The 26,493-nt window shown below is 42.9% G+C and overlaps 2 protein-coding genes across 12 annotated transcripts in view; one reads left to right on the top strand and one right to left on the bottom strand.

The window, feature by feature from the left end:
* The window catches only part of LOC411079 (protein grainyhead), a 133,826-nt gene extending 124,856 nt beyond the window's left edge, over positions 1 to 8,970 (bottom strand). Inside the window, exons 1-2 of one of the 5 annotated variants that reach the window (XM_006562116.3) lie at positions 7,490 to 8,970; positions 4,123 to 4,423 (exon numbers count right to left, since the gene is read on the bottom strand). In XM_006562116.3, coding sequence (XP_006562179.1) covers positions 4,123 to 4,185 — 63 coding nt within the window. In that variant the 5' untranslated portion in view covers positions 4,186 to 4,423; positions 7,490 to 8,970. Of the gene's footprint in view, positions 1 to 4,122; positions 4,424 to 7,343 lie in introns of all 5 variants that reach the window. The other 4 variants (XM_394553.7, XM_006562112.3, XM_006562113.3 and 1 more) reach the window with 4 other exon arrangements.
* Positions 1 to 25,976, top strand: part of LOC100578665 — a 76,200-nt gene extending 50,224 nt beyond the window's left edge. The window contains exons 3-4 of one of the 7 annotated variants that reach the window (XM_026440938.1): positions 23,942 to 24,060; positions 25,607 to 25,976. The gene's annotated coding sequence lies outside the window, so the exon portion shown is untranslated. Of the gene's footprint in view, positions 1 to 1,967; positions 2,268 to 2,354; positions 2,765 to 20,029; positions 20,169 to 20,398; positions 20,571 to 21,996; positions 23,541 to 23,941; positions 24,576 to 25,606 lie in introns of those variants that run through there. The other 6 variants (XM_026440939.1, XM_026440940.1, XM_026440941.1 and 3 more) reach the window with 6 other exon arrangements.
* Positions 25,977 to 26,493: the final 517 nt, after the last annotated feature.

Genomic DNA, 26,493 nt, shown 5'->3' with positions numbered 1-26,493 from the left:
AATCGAAGTTCGAAGAATGAACGTTCGAAAATTTAAAAATTCTGAAGTAATCAAGGTTTTGTTTTCAATTCGAATGTTGGTGTTTTGAGAAATTTCTCACAACTCGAAACATTATTGATTCGAAAAATTAAAGAATTTCACAATGCAATTCGACTTTTCTTTTTGAAAATCGAAGAACAAGCCGGATAAAAAAATATTCAGAATGTTAAAATTGGAATGAAAAATCAGTGATAATCTCGAAGGGTTTCGTAATCTCTTTCGTTCTTTGAAATCTTATTGTTGTACGTCATCAATCACAATTTAAGAACAAGAAGCGTGCATTATTGTTGACACTAAGATACTGTTCATATAATTATCGCGTGTACCGTGGATCCTTACAGTGTGTACACAGCAATAAATCATATTTTTTTTTTTCACAATATCACAGATACGTCGTGTTCCTGGTAGCCGAGAAAGAAACAAAAATTCTTCTACCGCCATTATCTTTGATTGATATCTCCAAACAACTCTCGCTAAGTTTCTTGCTACCATTATTCCATTCCCATTATACACTACTCAGAACGGTTAGAGCGACGTTTTTTTACCAGGGGAAAAGTAATCAGTTGCCCCCCATAATCCTTTTGGAACGATCCTCACCATCGGTTGATTTCATCAGTTGTGTATTTTACCAGACGTCAAAGTCGCCTCTGTTATAATACCTTTTCACTGCTATCCCTTCCTCCCTTTACTAAATTTTTTTCATCCCTATTCCACCAATTTTTACATTATTCAGACTTATCAAACCTTTCCTACCTCTCAAAAGAACTTCTTATCGCGCGTCTTGCATTAATTCTTCTTCAGATTCAAAATTTTTCCGAGTTTCTCTAAAAATTCCCGAGATTATATCTCTCTCTTTCTTTCTCCATTATCGAAAATTGTAGAAATTCAACGTGGAACTACCCCCGTTTCTAAAAAAATTAAATTCACTCCACGCGAGATGCGAAAAGAAACAAAGATTTTCCTTCCAAAGAAAAGATGGAATAAATAAAAAAAAAAGAGAAAGAAAAAATTAGAATTGGAAGTCCCGACGAATTCTATTAAGTGGTCCCCGACGATTACTTGAACAATGAATAGCACGATCCTCGAACGAGCATTCTTCCCTTCGTCCCAAGTATCAGGTATACGTGAAATCCGGCGAGTCATCGTACGCAGCAAAATCTTCCTCCTCCTCCTTCACCTCCTCCTCCACCACCTCCTTTTCCTCCTCCTCCTCCTCCTCCTTCTCTTCTTCCTCCTCCTTCATTTCTCCTTGGTTCGTGGCAACACGAATGGACGTACGTACGTAGGTACGTTACGTACGTACCGTTTCGCCTCCGCGAAAGAATGTTGGAAGACGATGGGATTCTCATCGTTGGGATGGAAAATTTTGTCCCTCTCATTCTCTCTCTCCCTTCCCCGATCGTATTATATAAAAGAAAATTTTTATGAATTTTTAATTAAATTTCTTTTCAATTAAATTAAACTTTGAAAAGAGATTTGATTTATCGCGTTTTAACCAAGTGTGTTCGGGTTAAAGAAAAAAATCCAAATAAATTTGCGTTATGTTAGATATCATAACCGATGCTAGTAAACGGTTTAACGCCTGTTTGTTTGCATTTGCCTCTTATTTTTATGGGCAATAAAATGCTACGTGCGCAAGCCAGTAGTAATAAATCATTGTAATTAATGCGAGCTTGGAAAAAAACAATAATCGAATTATCTGAATCCTTAAACGGAAAATTAACTTAAAGAATGTAAATAATTGAATGGGCGTGATAAGAACAATTAATTTATAAAAAAAAAAAGAAGAAGAAGAAGAAGAAGAGAAGAGAAGAAAAAAGAAAGAGATGGAAAGAAACGTATTTCTAAAACATTCTACGTCACGTCGAATATTTTAGTTTTAAACAACCTATATATTTGTACCCATATTAATTTATGCATAATTTCAGATACAATTGAATCGTGCACGAGGGAAAAGATTTATTCTACGTTCGATCAAATTGATCAAATTTTTCGATCGTTCGCTTTTATTTAAAATAAAAAAGAGAAAAAGAAAAGAGAGAAAAAGAGAGAGAGAGAGAGAGAGAAATGTCGAATTCTCGAGACTCAACGACTCGAATTCCATCCCATTACCATTGAATCGTGTTCACGAACGAGATCAAGCGTAATAATTCCACGGGAGGATTTGGGGGAGAGGGAGGGGGATAACGTCTCTCCCTCCCCTCGAAGAGCGTCCATTAGATACTTAGGTACGAGCCAAAAGTTTTTACGCACGATGATCTTTTCCCATTGTGGAACAACGCCACGCAAATAACGGCCTTTTCGTCCTCCTACAGAGTTTCACTTTTAAGCAACAGGTATAATATTATTGTCAGGTTAAAAACCTGCGGCCAGGTGACAGTGAGGATCTTTTTTCGGGCTTCTCTTCAGGCGAGGAGTGGCCTCGTCCGGGATACGATATACACATCACCTTAAACCCGATAAGCCATTGGAATTCGTTTAGAAATGGGGCCCTGGACTGACGTCATATCGATGCTGGATCTACAAGTTCTTGTATTTTATTTTAAAGGCCTTCCGCTCTTTTATCTTTTGCCCCTTTGGTTAATGGAAATTTAATATTGAGAATTTTGATTTTGATTTTTTTGATTATTTATCGATACGATTATCATTTTGAATAGTTGGATGATAAGATGTTCGTAACGAAAATGATTTTTTTTTTTTTTAATAAAATTATATCTAACCTGAATTTAATAGTGACCAAGATATTAAAATTCCTCGACACACCATAGCGGTCCATACATCTTCCTACACGCACCTTTAGAGAAATAATTCTCAGAGGAGACCGAAAATTCTTTGTGAAAGCGGCGTTCACGATCTATGACGCACCTTTTCTCGCGCCAACAGGACCCGAGAAGCTTCTTCTTCTTCTTCTTCTTCTTCGTAAAGGCAAACAACAGCGTGACTAGCAGGGGTCAACGTATCTTGGAGCGTTTTAACTCTCTTCCAACAATATTTCCGACCAAAATCAATCTGTCTGCCGTGTTGCCATGTACGAGGCGGCCAACACCAACTTATATACCCATCGAGAGAATAAACGGAGAAACGTGTGAACACGAATTAACCGCATCGATGGAAACCAATAAATAAAACAATATTCTTCCATTGATTGATTTTCTTTTTTTTTTTCCCAATCAAAATCAATCGTTCACCAACCAGTCGAGAATAAAACGCAAAACGTGATCGTGAATACAAATTAACCAGCTTATTAATCGAATCAAGAAGAGAGAGAGAGAGAGAGAGAAGAAGAAACGATATTTTTTTCATTATTTTTTTTTTTTCTTTTTGATTGATTTTTTCAAATCAAAAGATATCGACACTGGATATCTTCTTCCTCGATACCACGAAACAACGTCCCTCGTCCATCATTGGACGTTTCAGGGTCGTCTTCCAGAAGTTCCAGCGTTGGAAACAACGCAACCTGGCAATAATCTCGTCGGGTCCGCCATTCTCGTTATTTCACGCAACGGGTGGTACACCGACGAAACGGTAGAAGGAGAGAGAGAGAGAGAGGATAGGAGAGGAGGGGAAGCCAGCGAGGAAAGAGAAAGGGAGGAAGGTCAAACGATGACCCACACACGAGAGAAGAAACCCGTGAACCAATGTTCCATCGCATTCCGTGAATTGTCGAAATCGAAGGGGGCGTGGATGGTGCACGGTCCATAGTTAAATCACGAACACACATATCCCACCACACCTCGGCCAATGCGTTTCAACAATATTTACACCGATCCGACGATTTACGACGCATCAATAATAAGCGTCTTATCGAGATCTTTTCTTCCTCCAAGCTTTGACTTGCTTCTTTGTGTGGAGTAAATCTTTTTTTTAAAATCGTGGAATTTTTATAAACGAACGAAATGTGTTAGTCGGAAGTCAAAAATTTGATCGACTCTTGAGTTTAAGTTTTTTTTAATCAAGCTAATCGAATACGATTAGTACGATTCTTTAGTGCGATTCATAATTAATTTTGAAGTTACATTACAAGAGAAAAGAAGAAGAAATAATGAATATTATTAATGATAATATTGATTAATGACAACTAACCGGGGATAGAGCCTCCTGCATGTGCAGGGGTGCGTTGTCGGCCTCGTCGGTGCAAGTCGACATTCTCCCTCGCAGTCTTCCACTTCTCTTTCCAGTTCGTCTAATCGTGGCGTTTCTTATCAACGTGGCGTACCCCACCGAGCCTCCCACTCTTCTTCGATCTTGCTCGACTAATATCGTCCTAATATCGTCTACGTGATGAACGAACGGATTCTAGGCATAGGTAATGCGTATCACAGTCTTCTGCTGAGCGTTGTATGGCACTTGATTGAAACGTGTGGGAAGAGGAGCAGTCTGGGATCTGAAAATCAACAAAAACGAGAGAAAAAAAGATAACTCTTTAATTCCTCCATTTCTAAAAAAGAAATGTTATTAATAGAAATAAAAAACGCAACGAGACGAAAAAAAACGTGTATAAAACTCTCAAATTTTTATTTCTTTCGAAGAAAATTGCTCTCATATCTAGTTATACTTTTCATCGCAAGGATATAAGAAATACAAGAGTTTTGACAAGAGATAAAACTGTCAAGAGTGTTCTCTCGATCTTTTGCGAGGGCGAACCGAGATTAAAAAAAAATTAACAATCATTCGAGAGCAACTTTCACTCTCGATGGATATTCGCACGGAAATCTATCCGCATCCCGGCCCCCCCAACAAGAGGATTAAATCTAATCTCGAATCCTGCTACTCTTCGTCGTTCCATCGCGTTTACGATTACGCAACCGTGCAATCAGTGGGACCAGCTGGTTCGCCTCTCCTCCATTCATTTCAACCGGCTACAAGCACGTCAAACTGGAAATGGTTTCGCGGTCGCGGCTCTGATAGACAGGTGTAATAAACCGGCGTCGAAGACAGACGGTCGGGCGGCCAACAACAACCAATCAGGTGGACGAGAGTGAAAAGACTCCCGTCTGGTCTGGAACACGTTCCTTTCGGGTAGAAGAGTCCCGTTCCCTAAACGTCGACCGCGAGAACAAGCCGAACTGGCGGTTAAACCACGACAACAACGACGACGACAACGACAACAACAACGGCAACAACACGATTGAATCGAGCGGTCGAACCGGCCTCTCCACTCGCTATCGAGAAGTAAGGAAAAGAAGAAGAGACAGAAAGAAGAAGAAGAAGAAGAAGAAGAAGAAGAAGTCGGTCAGAACAGGAAGCTGGAGCCGCATTTTTGCCCTGGCAAGTCAGGTTGTGACGTCCAGGCGGAAGAACGAGATCGGTCGGAATCAGGAAGGCCATCGGGGTAGGGCGAACGCGGCAGTAGCCGCGGATCCGAAGCGGAGAGAGAGCCGGATTCGAGGCGGAATAGCAGGTTCGATGGCTCTGGTTGATTCAGTTATCACGTGCACGGGCAGAGGGAATCCGTGGATGTTGGCCAAACCAGTCGGACACCACGAATTCCACGTCTTCGGGCCCTTGGCGTCCTCGTCGCCTTGTCCACCAGGTGGACAGTCGGTAAAACCAGTTGGGTTCCCTCTTCTCCCGGCTCGTTCATCTCCTCCTACTACTTGCCGGCGCGTGTGGCAGCCGGCAAAGGAAGAAGGAGGGCAGGCCGCGTTAAAACTGGAATCCAACCCGCGACCGACCTACCGACCGACCGACGTCTGACGGACGTGGACAGGTGTCTAGTAATAATAGGCGTCCAAGTCGGCTCGATCTCCTAGTCTCTCCTCCTGGCGAGAAACCGGCGTTGGCCGACTCGCTAGGAGGAGAGATTGTTCGCGTCGCTTCGATCAGTCTCTCGTCCAAAGTTCCCGTGTTTCGATCCGGAGGAGGACCGGAAGGTGGTTTGAAGTGAGGAAGAGGAGCAGCGTCGGGTGGTGGTACGAGGCGAGGAAGAAGACAGGGTGGCGGGAAGTAGTAGGTAGGTAGGTCGGTTGCCTACCTACTACGCGGAAGAAGGAGATTGGGGCGACCGGGGAGAAGGAGTAGGTAGTACACGAAGCCGGTATACAACCGCGGACCGGAGACGAGAAGCCAGAGGAGCAGGTTCGGCCGGTCTAACCTGATTCTCAAAGGGAACCCTGCATCAGATTGGACCCACCTCCGTGGGTCCGTTTGTATTTCAAGTACCTGTACTCCCTCGCCTCGCGTCAGTGGACGATGCCTTCGGAGACGGAGGACTCGGCGAGGACCACGCCGAGAGGAACTAGGAGCACTCTTCCTCCGCGAGAACGCGCCGGCCAAATCCCTACGCGTGATTCGATCGATTCATCTTTGTGTCTCCCGTGTGCCTATTTCTAATCGATTCGTGGCTCTCGATTTCGTAAATGATAAAAAGTGACCGTTCGATAATTCAGTGAGACTCTCGATAATGCAGTGTGATCCGATATCGATTCGATGAGAGAAAGAGAGAGAGAAAAAGAGAAAGAGAGAGAAAGGTAGTCGCTTCGAAGAGGACCTGGCCTATCTTCTTCCATTCCATCGAATGGATCCAATGGGAAGGAGATAAGAAAGGGAGCTTCGAGATGTTTTTTGCGAACGATATCTCCTTCTTTCTTTCTTTCTTTTTTCCTTTCTACCTGCCTTTTCGACTTTACGGAGAATATCGTCTCACATTCTTCGTCGTGCAGTGTTTCGGGAGTGAGAAGTTTATAGTGGGCAAACCGATTAACACGTGTCGTCCGTGGCTCTAAGTCTGCGTAAGTCCGAACCGCGGTGAGAGATGCAGACACACATACACACATACACACACACACATACATATATATATAAAGAAGAGGGAGGAGGGGGGTTAGAGAAACGCAAGAAGGCGAAGCGTGCAACGACGTGGACCGTTCGAGAATGTTCTCCAAATGCCTGGACACGGCTCGATGCCGAGCATCGCGTTCGTACGTAACGCGAAGGGGGAAACGCGTTCGCCGGTTACGCGCGATTCCATTAGCGGCGGCCACCATTAAACCAATTATATATTCGCGAGTCTTCCATTCACCGGGAACGCGTATACCGATCGTGTGCAATACGGTAGACAGGAGGCCGTTTTTACCAGTCTAACATGCGCGTAGACGTTTTTACGTAATCCTTCTAAACTCCTATATACCTATCGTGGAAACTATATGTGGCCAGATGGAGAGAAAGAATGAGAATGAGAGAGAGAAAGAGAGAGATTGGTGATAATCGAATAAAAAAAATGAGGGCGGAAAAAAAAAAGAAAAGACACGCGAACCGGATGATCCCACTTGTCCTCGTCATCGGCTTGTTTACCGGCGGCTCACCTGCGCGTCACCTGTGCGTCATCGCGCAGGTAGCCGGTGAACATCCGCGGAGAAGAGGTCGACGGTAGAGATGGCGGGTTAAACGAGTCAACAGTGGATAGCCGAAGAGATATCGAACTAGAGAGCCGGCTAGACGAGATACTCACTTTGTCGGAGCTCTCGGGTAGAGAGGACAGCGTATCTGAAGGGGGTAATCTCGCGCGTATCTCGCAGGATCGGAATTGGAGGAAGCCTCGGTGCATACGAGGGGAAAGAGAGATAGAGAGAGAGAGAGACGAAGAGAGAGAGAGAGAGAGAAAGAGAAAGAGATAAAGAGCGAGAGAGTCGATATATTCTCGGGAAGATGGATGGACGTCGATGTCGGTGTGATGCCGGTGGCTGGAAACGGTTGGACGGTTGCCGGTGCGCTTGTGTAGACGTGTACGTACGTGGAGAGCAGTAGAAGAAAGGTGGTAGAGAAACGGTGGTGGTAGGTGGTAGGTCGAAGGGTGCTGGTGGGGTGGGGTGGCTAGGGGGGAGGGGGCCAACTACAAACTACTAAGCGTCCCTCCTGTGTTCCGGATCACATCTCCACGGATGATAGTGTCACCACCTTCGCGATGGATCGACCCGTTCCAAGCGTGAATTTCTCGCGGTTTCGAACAGTTCGAGGCCTTCTCTTCGGGGACAGGGGCTACCCTGTCGCGGGTTGCTCTTTTTTTCTTTCTTTCTTTCTTTTTCTTTTTTTTTTTTGTTTCTCTTTTGTATTTATATCACGACACGCACGGTTCGACACACGATGAGTTATCGTTTCTTGTTCTTCTTGTTCTTCTTGTTGTTGTTATTCTTCTTCCTCCTCTTCTTCCTCTTCCTCTTCCTCTTCTTCTTCTTCCTCCTCCTCCTCCTCTCCTTCTTTCTGTCCGTTTTCGCGCGATCCCAGACACGTAAAGTTCGCGTTCGAGATTTTCCTCCGACTGGGATTCACGAGTGAGACAGACAGCGAGACAAAGAAGCACCCGGCGTAACTCACAAAATTCACTCCGCGCACCTCATTATCCTCGTTTCTGGTCCATTCCTCGGCCGCGTTCCGCTTAGCCAGTCACCAAGCGCTATCGTTCCTTTCGCGCACACCCCTCTTTTCGACGAGTCACGAGGATCCGGACTCACGGGAACGGTTTTTCCAAACCGGATCGTCTGTCCACGATCTTCGCACTTGCACACCGGCTTCAGGCACACGCGCACGCTCGCGCAGACCGCGGCTGCGACGACGACGGGCGCGACGACGGCCGCGACAACAACGACGGTGAGGAGCGCGACGGCGACGCGGTGGACGTGGTGAACGGCGACGTGTACGGGAAGCACGACGACATCGTCGCCGTAGATCGCGGACGCGAGCGTACTATACTCCGGCGCGACGAGATCGAGCGACGTCCGGTGCGTGTCGAAGCCGCGCGAGACTCTCGTCACCACGAGCTCTCTCTCTCTCGTTTTCCTCTGCTCTCGCTGTTCTCGCGCGTGTTCGCCGAGCGAACTCGAGGGTGGAACGGATGCACTACACCCCGAACTGTGCGGCCCAACAGGTAGAATTAAACCACCCAAAGTTTGGGCAGCCGCTGCAAGCAACAAACGAAGCAGCCTCACGGTGCTCTCTCGGATCGTTCTCTCTTCTCTCGGGATACGGCAACATGGCCGCCGTCGCCGCCGCCTCCCAGCATCCCGCTCTCGGCTCCGTGTCTCGGGGCCCCCCCTCTCCTCTCTCTCTCTCCTTCGACACACACGTCCCCGTACAAAACCGCCTGCCTCGCCTCTCTTTATCCCTCGACCGTGCGTTTTCACGGCGCACACACACGCACGCGCGCACACACGCGCGCTCTCTCTCTTCGTCACTCTCTCTCTGTCTCTTCCTCCCTCGCTCCCGAATCTCCTTCGCCGCCTCTCTCTCTCTCTCTCTCTCTCTCTCTCCTTCTCTCTTCGTCCTCTTACCTGGCCACCCTACGACGCCTCCCCATTTCGGATCTTTCTCCTTTCATCGCTCCTTCCTTCTCCGACTCGAGTCTCTCCTCTCCGTCCGACCTCCTGCTCCCTCTCGTCGCCTCTACCTGTGGCGTTCTCCCGGCCGTACTCCCACTCCTCTCTCGCTTGGAAGAGAATCCAAGCAATAGGTACGCCACCAGGTACCAAGGAGTGGTGGCGAGCAGAGAGAGAGAAAGAGAGAGAGAGAGAGAGAGAGGGCCTTCGGCCCGATATACCTTCGTCCCCCTTCCTCTTTAACCGCTTATCCTTCTCCCTCCTCGTTTCTCTCCTCTCCGCCGATCATCTCAGCCTCCTGCGAGATCCGTGCAGGCTGAGAGGGAGAAGGAGCTCGGGCCGCGAAACAAGGACGCGAGCGGCGAATGGGTGGAGGGAGGAGGGCGAGGAGGAGGGAACAGGATAGCCGGCGCGCAGGTAGCCAAGATTGGACGAGGAGGGCTGCGGTTGGCGGGAAAGAGACGGGGCGAGCGTCTCTACGGCGACCTGCACGGACACAAACAGAGCATCGAGTCATCGACGAGGCAGCCGGGGCTCTTGGCCACCCGGCATTATCGTGTCTCCGGGCCTGTCTCTGTCCCTCCTGTCTCTCGCGCGTCTTCCTCTGGCCTGCTACCTTGACAAGGATACCCGGTCCTCCGCCTCCCGGGTGGGACGAAGACGTGGAAACTCTCTCGTGGACCCGAGCAACGTTATCGTCGACATCCACGCGTCCTCGTCCCTCGCCATGGGGCCACCGTTGCGTCCCTCTTTGTCCGTCTCCCGCTACCTTGAGAAGGATATTCCCGGGAGTTGGCCGGCCCGTCGTCCACACCGCGCCGAGTCGAGTCGAGTCGAGTCGAGCCGAGTCGAGGCAAGACGAGACGAGGAGAAGGAGGACACCGCGTACGTGGATTATCGTAATTCTCCTCTCCTCCCGTCCCCCCCCCCCCTCCCGTGGACGCGGACGATTTAGCTCTCGTTCGATCGTTTCTCCATCTCCCGACTTATATTCCCGCCTCGCGAAAAAAGGATGTCCGAACAGAGATGTCCGAGCGGAGATATCCATGGAAGATGGAGTCCCGCGAGGACTCTCGAGGTCGAACACGGCCAAGGTGAAACGTCCACCTGGTGGCTGCCTCCACGCGCGATTATGTTCTCGGTTACGGACTCGGATCGAAGACGATTGGACGACGTCTTCGATCGCTTTTACCTCGAAAAAAGAGAGAGAGAGAGAGAAAAAGGATTTCCACTCGACTTTCACCGACGCACCGACGTGTACGCGTTCCCTCCTCTTTGTTCTTCTCCCCTCGATCACGGAGAAAGATCGTGGAGAGGCATGGCGGCGAATGATACAGGCCCCTTCCCCCTTTTATCGAGTTTTTTATCGGCGACAGAAGAAGAAGAAGAAGAAGAAGAAGAAGAAGAAGAAGGAGAAGGAGGAGGAGATTCCTCGTGGACGGTTCTATGAGGCTCGTTCGACGGCTGGCAAAAAACGACACCCTTCGGAGTAAGAAGACGGTGGAAGAAGAGCAACAAGAAGGTATTTTAAGGGAGAGAGGGAAGAAGGAAAGAAAGGAGGGAGGGAGAAAATGGTAAGGGAACGAGATGAGATGGAGGCAGCAGCGGTCCGTGCACCGATACAGCCACGGACACACGTGCGTGGCTATTGATTCTCCCGGTTGCTGGTTCGCGCGAGCGCGCTCCAACAGAGAGAAAGACAGAAAGAAAGAGAGAGAGAGAAAGTATACAGACGCAGACATGGAAGAGGAGCGAAGCTGCCGTAGCTGGCTTCTGCTGGTGCCGCCGGGTACACGAGCGGAGATGGACTCCGGATCGAAAGAGCGAGAAGTTCGAAGATGCCGTGCGAGAGGGAGGCGGCCAGCCAGCTCTCGCTGGACAAGGAGGAGACTTGGAAAGAGAGAGAGAGAGAGAGATCGAAAGAAGAGAGTGCGTGGCGAGCCCTCTCCGATAGAGAGGCAGAGGAGAAAATGAGCGACCTCTTCTCTCTTTCTCTCTCTCTCTTTCCCGCCTTTTATCCGCGTTCCTCTTCTTTCGGCCCTCTCCTCCTCCCTTCGCTTCGTCCTCTCTCCGAGGGCCGAGGAAAAGAGAGAGAGAGAGAGAGAGATTAAAAGGAGAAAAAGGAGAAGATGGAATTAAAAGGAGGAAAAAAAGAGAGAGAGAGAGAGAAAGGGATACTAGTGAAAAATGGACAGCCAGCGAGAGAAGACAGCCTCGGGCTACGTCGCGAGCTGCGACCCTGCTCAGCGAGGGTTCTCTCTCTCTCTCTTTCTCTCTCTCCACGCTCCTCTCCGACGTACTGTTTCTTTAAAAAGATGTATAAAGTTGCGTGTGCACCGCGAGAGCGGAAATTATTGGCGATGTTCCCCCGGCCGGCCACGTATATATATATATGTGTCGAATGTTGGTTGGCGATGTTCAGCAGCGGGTAATTAGGCGGATCCGCGCGACACGGAGTTTGCCGCGGACGAGCGCGAGCCAAGCGTCATTTGAATACGCGCACGCCTTCCCGTGAGAATCGTCGCCGGTCGTTACGCGTCCACGTTCACCGCGTGGGTGGCTGCACGCAACCGCGTGGGCGGATCGACTTCGCTATGGTGGTGGAGGAAGAGGGGGAAGAGGAGGAGGAGGAGGAGGAGGAACGACGACGACATTTTCGTCGGGGAGAGGGGAGTTGACATTGCGCGGGTTGACGATACACGCGACCTCGAGATTTTCTTCACCTTCGCCGCGACTTCGAAGGCTAGACCATTGACTAGAATCAAGTAGAAATGGTTGTTAGAGAGTTAAATGGTTGGAGAGAAGATTGAGAGAGGAGGGGAGATTCGTTGGTTGGTAGTAACGGGACATCGGATGTTATTATTGGCGCGATTAATTAGGTCGGTCGAATTTGGGAGAAAAGTGGGTGGGGGGAGAGCATTTTCGACCGAGAAATTTTCTCAGGGTTGTTCGGTATAATTTGGGTCATCGAATTCTTATTTGCTCGAGTTGAAAGACTCGAAGCGACTCGACGGTGACCTGGAAACGTCATTCGTCGTAATGAGGTATATCTCGTGTGTCATAAAGAGCGCGGTGCACACGACGTGCCTGCCCTCGTCTTGAACATCCGTCGAATTATTTTGCATAAATTTGCCAACTTCCCGCTATTCGTTTCCCGCCTAGAACTATAGAGCTTGTGACGCTTCCTCTCCTTTTCTTCGCAACGAGGCGCAACGTATAATCGGGAATAAAATTCTGGAAAATTTTATCGGGACGTTTATTTTATTTACCCAAGCATAACTCAAGAAAATCCTACATCAGGAAGGTCCTTTTAGCAGAAATGTTCATAGGTGAGCGGTCTCTGTCGTAGCTCGTGTCGCTCGTAATTGCACGCATCCTTCTGAAAGACCGGCGACAAGTTATTATCGGTGAAATACGTGTTCTCCGCGACATCACGGCCATTTGTCATCCACTACGAAAATCTCTCTCTCTTTCTCTCTCTCTCTCTCGTGGCGTCGTTGCTTGGAATCGCAGCTTCGCAGATTTCTTCGAATCCGATGAAAAATTACATTCCTCTTTGAAAAATTGGCATTAGTCTTTCGCGAATCCATTTAAAGCTATAATAAAACGTTACGGGTAGAAGTCGGGAAGTCGGGAAAATTTTTTCAATCTTCGTAGCAAGAGAAAAGAAATCCATTTCCCCCCTTTTATCCATTTTCGATCGATCGAACGAATTTCTCCCATCGAGATGGAGAAGAACTCTCGATATCGGGAATCTCGTTCCGTTTAAACGCATTATCGATTCCGATAAACGATAAAACGTTCACGTTCATTTCCCTCCTTCCATTATTCAATCTTCTTTCCATTAAAAGTTTTGAAAATAAGAATGGAACGAACTCTCCGCGATCCCGATGTACACATTGAGATGCTAATTCCTTTTTCCACTTGCCGGTAGTAAAAAGGTTTTTAGCACCTCGGTGTACCTGTGTCGATCGACGAACCGCCACCGTCCGATCCCTGACAGGGATCTCTCTCTCTCTTTCTCTCTCTCTCTCTCTCTCTCTCTCTCTCTCTTTATCTCTCTCTCTCTCTCTCTCTCTCTGTCTGTTTACTCTCGAAACGCGGGCAAGAGCGAGCAGTGACCGGTCTTTCGTCGAACAGGTAGCTTATGATGATGTATTGTGCGCACGTGAATAGATGCAACATCGACGTCTCTCTGAATGAAACGCGTGAACCGGTCGCCGGCCATTATAAGCCGAGAACACGAGCGCCGTTTGATCGGGCTGGCTGGCTGGCTGGCTGGCTGGCTGGCTGGCGGTGACTTGAACGCCAGCAAGCGGCAGTCGCGCCGAATCTTCGCCGAGACTTCGACACTCGCCGCTTGACCACGCGTTCGACTCTCCGTTTCGTAACCACGTTGTTGTAATTAACCACGTATTTCCCCCCCCTCCTCCTCTCCCTCCCCATAAGTTAATTTCTAACATTACTCTTTCCTCTTTTAATCGTCGGAGAAAGTAGAAGTGCGCCTAATGATAGAATTATTGTTTAATTTTCTTTTTCTTTCTTTCTTTTTTTTTTTTTCTTCACGCGCAAACACTTTTCAAATTGTTGAACAACGCGTCGTCGATTAACTCGATCGTGATTAGATTCGTTTAATCAGATTATAATTTATTTTCTTCTTCGTTTTTTTTTCTTTTTTTTCTTTTTTCGTCGAGGAAAGTAGTAGTGGGTGATAAAATTGTTGTTATAAATATTACGACTCTCTCTTTTTCTTCTTCTTCTTCGTCTTCTTCTTCTTATTTATAAGGGAGAGATAAAGTAGTAAAAGTGTGTGGATATTTTCTTTTTCTTCCTTTTCGTCGTTTCATCGCGAAGGAGTTTGCGGGGAGATTTTTAGGGTACGTTACGAGTAAAAAAAAGAAATTTGAAAAGCTGTTGTAAAGAGTGAAGAAGGGGAGGGGGGGATAGGTCGAAGTTGGCGAGTACGAAGTCAACGAACAGGGCGATCTTCGCGACTCGTTTGCGGTTTAATGACACCTCTCGTGAGCGCAAATGCGAGTTTTATGCCTCCGCGCTTAGGCACAATCAACCGTTTGCGTTTGTAGAAACGTTCGTTATAATTGAACCCAAACACCTAAGTCGACTAGGATATAATTCCAAGGAAGGAGCATCTTTATATTTTCATTTTCATTCGCGAATTTTTTTCTCTTTTAAAAATATCTCCACGTCGTTTCGAAGAAATATAAAATACGCGAGATATAATCGAATAAAAAGATCCATTTAATAACTTAAAGATGGAAGATAGACAAATTCCAAAAAATTTTTATCCAAACTAAAGTATTAAATTTGCTCCAATTCCAGCCTTTCTTTCTTTTCTCAAATTATTATCTTCGACGCTGGAACATGACAAAAAAATAAAACATCTTCCCACGCGACTTCCAAACTACAACCAACACCGACCCACACCTTCCCGCAAGCGAGAACACTCTCGCAAGCGCATCCGACGATCGCGCGGACAAAATGAAAAACAAAAAGCGCAAAAAGCCACTGGCGCATAATAACGTAAGCATAGAGCAACGCATAGAACTTTCACCGCCGTAACTCGCGCGCGTAATCCGCGGCGGGCCAAGCCTCGTCAATTACTTTATACTCCAACTCGAAGCGGAAGAAAGAGAAGGAGCGCGTTATACCCGCGTTTCTCGAATCCGTTGTAACGGCGACAGGAAACGCGTCGCGATAACGGTATCGAAAGTGTCACGCGTTGTACACGCGAGGTTATCTCTCCTCCTCGAGGAGGACGACGCGCGAGGATTCCATGCTCGATTCGCGAGGAAAATTTACGATTCTTAAAAGCCGCGCGTTTTCATACAAGCAGCCGCGTTTCGATCAAAGTTTCGTTAGATTTCGGACGAATTGTTCGCATATATATATTCTCAAAGTTAAAGGATAAGATGAAGTTTTATACTGCATTGCTGCAAAATTCGTATATCTTTTTTATAATCTTTCAACTTTCGAATCGATTAAACGAATAATCCATTTCCAAATTGATCAAATTGTATATATTTGAGCGTTAATTAGAAATTTCCGTGGAATATTGGATTTGGATAATTTCGATGGGAATATAATAAAAATTGATAAACCGCGATCGTTGAAAAGTTGTCGTCGGCGTAATAAATGTGTAGCTTTAAATCGAATCGAAAGATCGAAGAGTGGTGGAGCGGAGATACGTTCATCGCGGAATAAAATGGAAACGATGAGAATTTCGCGGAAATTTATTGTGGCGCGAGGCTGTTGCGAGTTAATCGAGGTGACTGGGAGAAGAATCACGGTTTCTTGCTTCTTGGCTCGAGAGCTTCGTTTCGCGACAGTGATGATGGACTGCGTGAACTTGGCTCGCGTGAATGAGCGGGATATTTGTTTTAAGCTTTTTGCGCTTCGTTGGCGTCGTTGTTGTTTCACGCGAGTTCGAGAGAGTTGATAGTATGGCGGGTTGTGGGATGGAGAGTTTCGCGGAGATGGATGATGGAATTATATGCTTGGGAAAATATCGTTGCGAGATTGGTTAATGGGAAAAATTCATTTTTCAGGTTAAACGTGTAATTTAACGTGGATAGAAAAAATAAAACAAAACATACACACAAAAAGAAAAATATTACACGAAGAGAAGAAGAATTATTTTCGATATCTACGGATTTAATATCTTGTGTATTAAATCGTATAAATTGTAGGATATTATTGTAATTATATAATAATGATATTAAATTCGTGGATTTGTTTGTAACATTAATCTCGTGAAATTTACGTTACAGTTGCAAAGCTAGTAATTAAATTAATTTAAATCTCGTGTAACAAATAAAATATTATCACAATGTGTATGTATATAAACACGTAATAGAGTTCTACTATTCACGGAAATTCTTGGAACCAATCACCTGTGGATAATACGGCTTATCAGTTCGATACTTCGTTCGATACCTTTTATCAAATTAAATCGAGAAACCCCTCGATATCCAATTAGCCGCAAATTTTCGATGAAATATTTTCATTCGCTTGTGAAAGAAAGAAAAGAAAAAAATAAGATTTAGAACAAAATATCATTACATAATGGTATTCATATTATATACAGCATAAAGGATATAAATGGGATAACAACCGGCTATAAAGCGAAGTTTATTACCGAAAAGTGTCGAGCTGTCGTCATTGTTCGCTGAATTCGATCGTTTTTTTTTTCTTCTCTCTCCCTCCCCCTCCTCGGAAATTGTCTAAATTGCTCACAGTTTTGCAATGATACGTACCGCGTCCATTATTCGAGCATTATATGACAACCGATAGCCAGAAGGTAATGAAACGCTTATTGCTCGCGTGTTGAACAGCGATTGTTATCGCCGACTTTCCCATTCCTGAGAATCGGTCAGTGCGGAAACCGAACGAGCCTATCGAGGCTGCATACGCAGTGTTGTTTTCTCCTCGTTACTTTCGTAGACGGCAGACGAAAAGCGGCATTAAATCCGCAGGCACTTTGTTCCAACGATACGTCGTCGTGGATCCGAGGAGCAGTTAGAATTTTAATTAAATAATCCGAGTTTCGCGTTATATTTTATGTTACTCTTAAATATTGAACGATCGATAAAATCAAACCGTCGTTTATTTTTTAATGACTTGTTAAGTTAATAGCGTATAATATTTTCATTTCAATTATTTTCATAACAATATTAAAACTTGTGTCGTCCCATCTTCCATTAATATTTTTCCAATAATAATATTTCAACACGTGTAATTTCTTAATAGTTAGTTATCTCGATAAAATTTACATCTGGGAAAGCCTAGATTTAAAATAATTAAAAACTCATTTCCAACGATTCCTCGTCGGATATTTTTAAATCGTACGAAAAAAAAAAACGAAAAATTATTATACAAAATATTAAAAATCGGAGATGAAATGAAATATTAGAAACGATAACGCTCGTGACAAATCCTTTTATTTTCCTTTTTTTAATTTAAATCCAGATCGAGAAAGTGACCGAGTTAAAAAATTTCTAACAAAGTTACTTCGATTAATCATTTATTAAAACTACTTGAATGATACTTGTTGAATGATAATTGTTACATCCTTTTCATATGATCTTAATTATTATCACTATATTTCCAAGTAACTTTGTTCGCAATTTCGGCTATTAAATTTTCGACCCATCACTGGCTTTCCAGATCGAAGAGACAAGTAATAAACTTTCGATGACCGCCATCGTCGTCGTCGTCGTCGTCGTCGTCGTCGTCGTCGCGACATCGTTGCCTGTTATGCGCGCGACTAATCGCGTCCATTAATCGTGACTCGATTAAATGATTTCGATTTGGACACGGTCGCTTAACAGGCCAGTTTTTTCACGCTATAAATAGGATCGAGGAAAGAGCGCTCGCGCGCCAGACGGCCGCTTTGTCCGTCTGCGGGTTACACAATACGCTCCTCGGGAAGAAAGGAAGAAAGAAAAAAGGCGTCCCTCGCGATTTAGCGCGGACGATAAATGCACCCATGATTCGAGTCGGTTTCACTTTGTGGGCATCGTCCACTTCTTGGATAATAATCCTCGATCTATCTCTTGGAGATAAGAATCTGAAAAAAAAAAGAAAAGAATCGTCTGCTTTCTTTTTTCTTCTTTTTTTTTTATAGTTGTCAAATGAAACATTGAATTATCGATCCTATAATAGAAAAGATAGGACTGTTTTGGGTGGATTTGATGACGAGGGGATCTCTCAATTTAATTCAAACGTTTTAATTTAAGTCAAAGGATTTTTTGGGAAGGGAGAGAGAGAGAGAGAGACTTAGAAGGAAGAATAAATAAAACTTTGGAAAATTTAAAATTCTTATTGATCGAATTATTTAATGAAGATATTGAGAAGCTTCGTGTGTATATATATATATATATAAAAAAAGAAGAATAAAAATTTCGAGAGAGAGACTTAAAAACACGGAGCGTGCTTGTATTTAATTGCATCACGGTATTTTTGCGATTGCCAATATTTTGACGTTCTCGGGCGTAAAAAGTCGTCGATACCCGAGAGAGAGACACAGAGTTGGTATTTAAAAATGGGAATGCGTTTGATAGCCCGCGCTATCATTATCGATGCAAAATAGCTTGGCGGTATAAATATACGAGAAACCCATTTGAGGAGATACATAAACCAAACGAGGGCCTTATCGCGCCTCTCCGCGTGTCGTTACAACGCGACTCTTTTGTAAAGTAAAATCGTAATCGGTTGCGTTACTCCATGAAAAATATGGCGCCATGAATAATGCATGCGGACGGTTTAAAATTTATTTATTGTTTTCGTAAACCGCGATATTTACAGGTGATACAGGTTCCAATATTTTACGAGCGTGACGAACGCTAATATTTATCAAACAATTAACCGTTCCCTCCAATAATAAACGTTCGAAAGGTGACACAATCGTGTATCAGAATTTTCTGACACCCTTTCAAATAAACGTCCCGCTTACGTAAAATACGCTCGCTTATCGTATTCTCTGTACCTATGCACATACATAGCTACGTACGTGTTTATTTCGCTCACGTTCGTTGGAGGGATTTAATAAATCACTCGTCGTTGCTTTTAGCAAGCAAAAATATTATCTATTAACAAATCGGTAAAAAGTCGTTTTTATTGGTGGTAATCTTTTTGTCGAGTCAAATTTATTAATTCTTTCTTTTCTTTTACGATTTTAATTATTTTAAATAATTATTGTTTAATTTTCCTGAAATCTGCGTAAAAACGAGCATTGATTTCCTTATCGATCAACGGATCTCAGGTCATCCAAAAATTGCAAATTGATTCGATCAAATACTTACGAATTATCTTATATCAATCTTGTATCCACTTCTCATCGACAGGAACAACTTTGAAAACTTTGAAAACTTTAACTCTTTTCAGATTCGTCTTTCCTCGAAAAATAAAATCTTTTCCTCGTAAGGAAAAAAGTTCCTGCGTGATCATTGTTGCGATCAATGCAATTTTAAAACGCCTAGAATGGGAGAAGTTGCTCGTCATGCTCGTCTCAAAAAAAAAAAAAAAAAGAAGAAAGGAAAAATTTTAAATTCTCGTCGAAGAAGTCGAGAATTTAATTCGATACACTTTCGAAGCGATGCAGCGCCGGGAAAGGGTTGAGCCCGATGTAACGGTAACGCGAAAATCGCACGGATGCCCGAGGGCCGTTCTTGCGACGTTCTTTTAACAGCGCGTATCCGCTCGCCGGCGAGGCGAAATTGCGCTCCTCGCCGCTTGCGTGCCCGTTAACTTTTCGCAAGAACGGAAAACAGTTACCCCGCTCAGACATGCGCGGCCAGGAGGGTATAAGGAGAGCGCGATTTCATTGACTCGAGGTACCTTAATGGCCGTCACGGAGCCGTGGCTGTGCCACCAAACAGGCAAGAAAATCCCTCGCGGCGCGGACACGCTCGTGTGTCGCCTCTCCCCTCTAGGAAATTCAACGGAACGACGACTCTTTGAGTTGCTTTGAGAGCTTGCCTTTTTGCAAACGTCGCTTTTCGGAGTGTGGAATGGAAGAATGGAGTGGATGTGGAATAAAAGGATCGTTTGACGGAGTTTGAGAGTGTGGAGGTGTTGCAGAGGTGTAGAATTTAGAGCAGTATTTTTTTTTCTTTTATATACGTTGTATTTATGATTTCTCTTTCTGTGAAATGTTTTAGAATAAGGCAAGGAAAGGAAGTCGAGAAAGGAATTTTTTCGAGCAGTTTTATTTATTTAGAATGGATTGTATTAATTGGAAAAGATCAAGGAAGAGGATTGAATGATGAATGATCCGCATTTAATCTCAATTAAAAAATGGTAACGAGATATATAAATTCGTTCGAGAAATTAATATTCCCTTTCTCTCCTGAATAGAAGTTCAATTTTATTCAAAAGTTGAAAATTTAAAATTCCAAGTTGAAACTAGATATCCATAGAAATATATAGAATTAACAATTACACTTCTTTCCGAATAAAAAATCTGAATGAAATATATAAAAAAACTCGAGAAACACGTTTCTTGAACGATCGTCTCTTTTTTCTTTTAGAATTTTGAGAATCAACAAAACCAATCGCGATTCCAGTTAATTCAAGAAACAAAAAAAAAAAAAAAGGAACGAAAGAAAAGAAATTTCTTCTGGAACTTAATTCCGCAGAGATTCAAAACAAATTCCGCCCGTTGGCCGATCATCGCTCGGAAGAAAAGAAAAAAAAAAAAAAGAAGAAAAAAAAGTGTTGGAAGTAAAATCGAGGCCACGTCTCTCGTCGACATTTGCATTCGCCTTCGTTAGAAGGTATCCAGGGGGAATCGGTGGACGAGGGAGGCCAGATACGGGGGCCCAATCAACGGTCCCAAGCGGAAAGAGGGAACGCGTACGAGGGAGGGGAGGGCCAGGCAGGCAGCAAGTGTGCGAAACGCGAGGGGGCCAAAACGTTCCGAACGTGCACTCGCTATTCGTGTGTCGCCATGGACGCGACATGGACACGTTCAGCCATCGTGGATTCGTGAACAGCCATTGGGAACCCGCCATCGAGGATGAAGCCACGAAAAAGAAGCGGCCGGCTCCTTTTATCGGGATATCGCTGTTCCGCCTTTATTTGAATGCAGGGACGGGATCGAGATACCCATGAATTCGAATTGGGAATAAGGGGAATCTTGGTATCGGTTTATTATTCGATTCCGATTGTTTCCACTTACTTTTTTTTTATTCAGAAATTTCAGCAAGAAATGGGAGAAACGAAATAAGAGGACGATGAGGAGACTTTCTCGTCTCGAGTATCAATAATAAAAAAGTCGTCGAGCTTACCCAAATATCTGTTTCGATTCTAATTTCTAGAATTCGAAGAAAAAATCTTTGATCTTTGAGGAAAGGAGAGGAAAGGGAACGATTTAGACTTTCTCGTGCGAGAAAGAGTCGACTCTTGGGTTGAGTTTCGATCGTCGTCGATCCTCGAACGGGATATTAATGATCCCTGACTCGTCGCATTGTACGATTGCGTTTTGCAACCGTTTCTTTCAACGGCGCAATTTTTCCACGCCACCGAGAGCCATCCTTCCTCTCTCTCTCTCTCTCTCTCTCTCCCCTCCTCCTCCACGTGCATATTCGCTTGGATAATTTATCATCGTGCGTAATTGCGTAATTAACGCTGATTAGCCATCTTCCTGTCTCCGCCTGTTGGATCGATCATCGTCGCCCGCTGAAAATTTCAATCCATGGAAGGAATTAATCGTTGATTAATCGCCGAAATTGCGTAATCGTTGCGACGATGCAACAACGATCGGGCATGTTGTGCACGCACACGTGCGCCGCGGAGAATCATGTTGAATATCGAAACATGTTCGTGTTACAACGATCATGGCGACATTACCGGAGGCATTGCTTCTTAACGATCCTATTCAAAAAGGAATAAGGAGGCCCGCTTTTAAAGGAACTGGTTTGGCAGTTCTTCGCAGTTGAACGTGCACCGCGTTGGTTAACGAGCAGATGGAATTAGGTCTTGATTAGAGGAGATAATCGTTGGGTAAGGAGATAACGAAGGGTCGATTTTGCGTCCTTTTTCGAGAAAATTTTTTTTCACCTCTTCACAGTATTTCTCTTCACCAACCATGGGTCATTCTTCCAATTTGTCGAATATATTCTTTCAGGACGAATAAAATCTTCTCGATGTTGACAACACCAACGTCTTTGGAGATTCTTGGAGATCAAAGGTGTATTTTAAGGATAATTAATCTGCTTAAAACGATAAAAGAGAGGAAGAATCGCACGCGAAATTTCCACCCAATCTTCCCTCCCAGTCAGATAATCGTTTTTCCTCTTAGTCACCGAGGATGACCTCGGCCAAAGGGTCCTCTAGGTATACGGGACTTTCCTACCTGCCTGTCTCGGTTCTCCTCCGCTGCCTTCATCCTACCTGAGGCGACGTTATATTTATCTCGAGTGGCCGTGCACGTACACAAGCGCACCAACACGCGCGTGAAACGAACGAACACGTGGACAGAGGCGTGGCGTTGGCTTTCGAGGTTGGATGCATTTCGGGCCGGAGGATGCTGCGCCAGAGGTTGAAACGTCGGTCGTGAGGTAGAGATGCACCTGTCAGGTCGAGGAACACCCCCGTCAGGGCTTTACCTGGCGGAGCGTAAAAAGCCAAAAAACCTTTACCACCTCGGCTCCAAGGGAAAAGAAGATGGAGAGGGTTTCCTAATCCAGGGCACCGTAACTTTTTCCCTGCGCATTCCACTCCGTGAGAAACCGCTCCGCTTTTGATCCCCGGGTGATCAACGAATTTTTATTCGATCGATGTATCGATGTATAGATTTTTCGATTTCGCGATTTCGCTCGAGGAAAAGGAAAGATTCCTCGAGAAGTTGGAAATTACGCTTCTATTTGTCTACTTTTGTTTGGAAACTTTTGTGTCGAGAGGAGAAGTGATTGGATATTTTGATAAGTTCGATATTGAAATGAGAAACAATGTACAATCAAGACGTCGACACATAAAAGTATTCGTCTTCTAAATACAATATTGTAGAGAATTTTAGATATGCTTAAGTTTAAGCTTTGTCTGATATGGAAAAAGAGGGATATTGAGAGATATATGAACTGATAATAATTGCAAAATGGAAAATTGTAAATAGGATTCACCAATAAGATATTATTTATGATTAAGAAAGATTGGATTTGATCCTCGAACCAACGATATTTTTATTCGATCGATATCGATACGATTTTTCCACTCGCAACAAAGAAACTACGATGAATATTTTGATTAACTGTGATATTAAAATGAGAAACAGTTATATCGACTGACAAAAATACGTGTCTTTTAGATACCTCTAAAAAGAAATCTCGAAAAATGTTAAAAATCGTGAATTTGTGTTTGAAATTGTGATAATAAAAAAAAAAAGGAAAAGGTTCGAATTAATTTCTCGAATTTAATCTGGCTGTGATTTCGGTGGGTGGTCTAAAACACTGATCGTCGTCCCATTGAGATGGACTTAGCCTGTTTAGCCTTAAGCGTAGATTTGTATCAGTTTCGTGAGGGATGGTTGAGAGCGTGTTTAGAGAGGCGTATATTTTCCAACCTGCCACCAAGTGAACTGTGAAGAACGTGCCTTGGCAGTGATTTACATTTATTCCTTTTGATATAAATTCTTATCAAAAAAAAAAAAAAAAAAAGAATGTCTTGCATTACGATACACCTATTCCCCTAAGATTCTTTTCATCTCGAGTGCTTACCGCTATTTTAAGTATCGATAATAAATTCGAAAAAAAAAAAACAAAAAAATAATTTATATAAATTTCTCGTTATGATTAACAATCTTGGCGTTTTACAGATTTTAATTTGAATAAATATATATATCTTTCGAGAGGACAATAAGATTTCTTGCGGTCGTAAAGTAAATAAAAAAGGACTTCTAATAAAATAAAATTAATAAATCTTTTGAAACGAGATAAGTTTTGCAAATATTTCCAACGCTTTTTCCTTTCCTAAATAAAAATTTTATTCAAGCTGTCCTGTTTTATGTATCTCCGTTCTTCGATTCGTTTTTACGGTGTTAAAAATTAATTTCAATTTATTCTCTTATGTATTAGATGATGGAGAAGGGTGAAAGTTTATTTTGGAGGAGGACAAGGGAAGAGATTGGCGCGAAAGGAAATTCTTCAAACCGTGGGTTGAGCGGATACTTTTTCCTCTCGCGGAAGGGTTAAAGGTGAGGAGACGTCGGTGAAAGGTTTCGAGTCCCGTGGCGAGAGAATGCATCGAGATGTGCATGTTCAACTGTTTCGAATCGATCGAGATATCTCTTTTTCCTCTTATCTCCTCCACACTGTACTCTACTCTCAGCTTTACGTTTATCTTTTCAAACATTTATACTTTTCTATCCCAATCTTGCGAATTCAATCACCTCTCACGTATTCCAAAATTGTGTCTCATTATTATTTTTCACATTGTTTTATTCTCTATTTTATAAAATTTATTTCATTCTTCAATTTGTATCGCATAATTAGATTATTTGTCAAATTATTCAATATTTCTTTATTATTTCCAAATATTCTACAAATTCTTTTACATTTCTTTTTCTAATTTCTATTTTGTAAAATTTCTTCAATTCTCTTCAAGATGGATATTTACACCGCATAATTAGATTATTTGTTAAATTATGTACACTTCAATTTTCTTATTATTATTATTGAAATAATCAAAATTATCTTCATCTCCTATAAATACTTTTACATTGTTTCTATTTTAGTTTCTATCTTATAGAATTCCTTCAATTTTCAATACATGTATCATTATAGATATAAATATGTCTTTAATACTAAGTATAAAGAAATTATTGCATTATATACAATATTTTCATTAACGTTATATTATTTATCGTGTGTGTCAAATAAAATAACAGCTACATAAAAATTTTCATATATATATATATATATATATATATATATATATATATATCTCCATAATTCCCGTTACGTAATAACATTAATTATAATGAACGAATAAACGACACGACCACTTAAAGATTAAAATATTCCAAAAATGAGAAACAATCTTCAGAAAACGACCAATTATCTTCTACTCGATTATTATCCACGCTTTCTCAACAATATCCGCCAGTGAAATCGTCGTAGAAAACTAAAGCAACATCAAATCGGCGTCAAAATCACTCTAAATCGATGCGGCTATCTTTAACCATTAAAAAATCCTCGCCGAATTATCGTTCATTCTCGGTTTATTATTAAATCATAAACACGGATCCGTCCGCGTGTATCCGCACGGTGCGAATCGTCGTCGACTTTTCCTTCTTCTTTCTTTTTTCCCCCCCTTCCATCCCTTAATGGCAGTGAAATGGCCACACGCCGATTATATCGATATCGTTCGATCGATTCCACCGAGCTTTTACCGATTCGCCTCCGGGACGAAGTTGCATCACGCGAGGAGAAACTTTCGTCGTGGCGAGAAAAATCCGCTTCTCCCGTGCAACGACCGACTATTCGCGCGAATTAATAATTTTACGAGCATTGAAATTGGAAAAATAAAACTCGAATAGAGAGAGAAAAAAAAATTGCATATCGCTTCAATTTGGATATTTTTATTTCTACGTTTTTTTTTTTTTTTTTTAAATAATTAAACTTTCAGGAGAATATAATTTAAGGAAATTTTGTCGTGGATAGATAGACGATTGTTTTATGTGTGTATACATATATATGTGTGTGTATGTGTGTCGAGATATTTCTTTTTCTGATTAATAGTCTGGAATGGAAAAAAGCGGAGGATCGAGATGAAGTTTTTTGGTAAGGAATCGGATAATGTTAATTGGCACGTCGTATATGGCGACGAGGGATGTGAATGAAGCCGCTTCGATTCTCTGGTTTTCGATCCTCCAATTAAGTTTTTGATCGGGAGGATATATCTTTTAGGAGAAATTTCAACGGACCGAGGGGAGAAGTTTTACGACACTGTTTGGAAATCGTTGAGTGAGGTATTTTCGTTCCATATGACGTGGATGGTGATATTAATTTGATGTACATAGGAGTTGGAGAAAGTTTCCGAGGAAAATGAATGACATAACTTACGAAACTTTTTCATTTTATAATGTTATTTAAAACCAAAAAAAAAAAATAAAAATAAAAAATCTAAATATTAATTATTTCAAATCGATTCTATTCCTTACAACGTGTATAATATTAAAAGGCAAACTTTGGAAGGAAATTTTATAAAGACTTTCTAAAGAGGAAATTGCTTGATCCGAAACTTTCAAATTTAGACATGTAATAATAAATTTTTATTACACATTTCCTGCTTTCTTAAACAATTAATCTATCGTTGTAGAATGAAATAAAAAAAAGAAACATATATATACATATATATAGGAAATCAAAACATATATATATATACAGGAAATCAACGTGGTACATTTTTATAAAGCAAAGATATTAAAATTAATTATATTCGTAAAATTAAGTCAAATTAAATTACTTATAATCTTGTATTGTATCGTTAGATTATTTAAAATTCTCCTATGAATATATCAACATTATCGAATATTTTTCATATACATATCAATACATACATCTGTACAACAAATTTAAAAAAGAAGAAAATCACATTTTTATCCCCTTTTTATTGAATATACTTT

The sequence above is a fragment of the Apis mellifera genome, linkage group LG5 (assembly GCF_003254395.2).
Source record: "Apis mellifera strain DH4 linkage group LG5, Amel_HAv3.1, whole genome shotgun sequence".
Lineage (NCBI taxonomy): Eukaryota > Metazoa > Arthropoda > Insecta > Hymenoptera > Apidae > Apis > Apis mellifera.
This window is presented reverse-complemented; position numbering and strand designations above follow the sequence as displayed.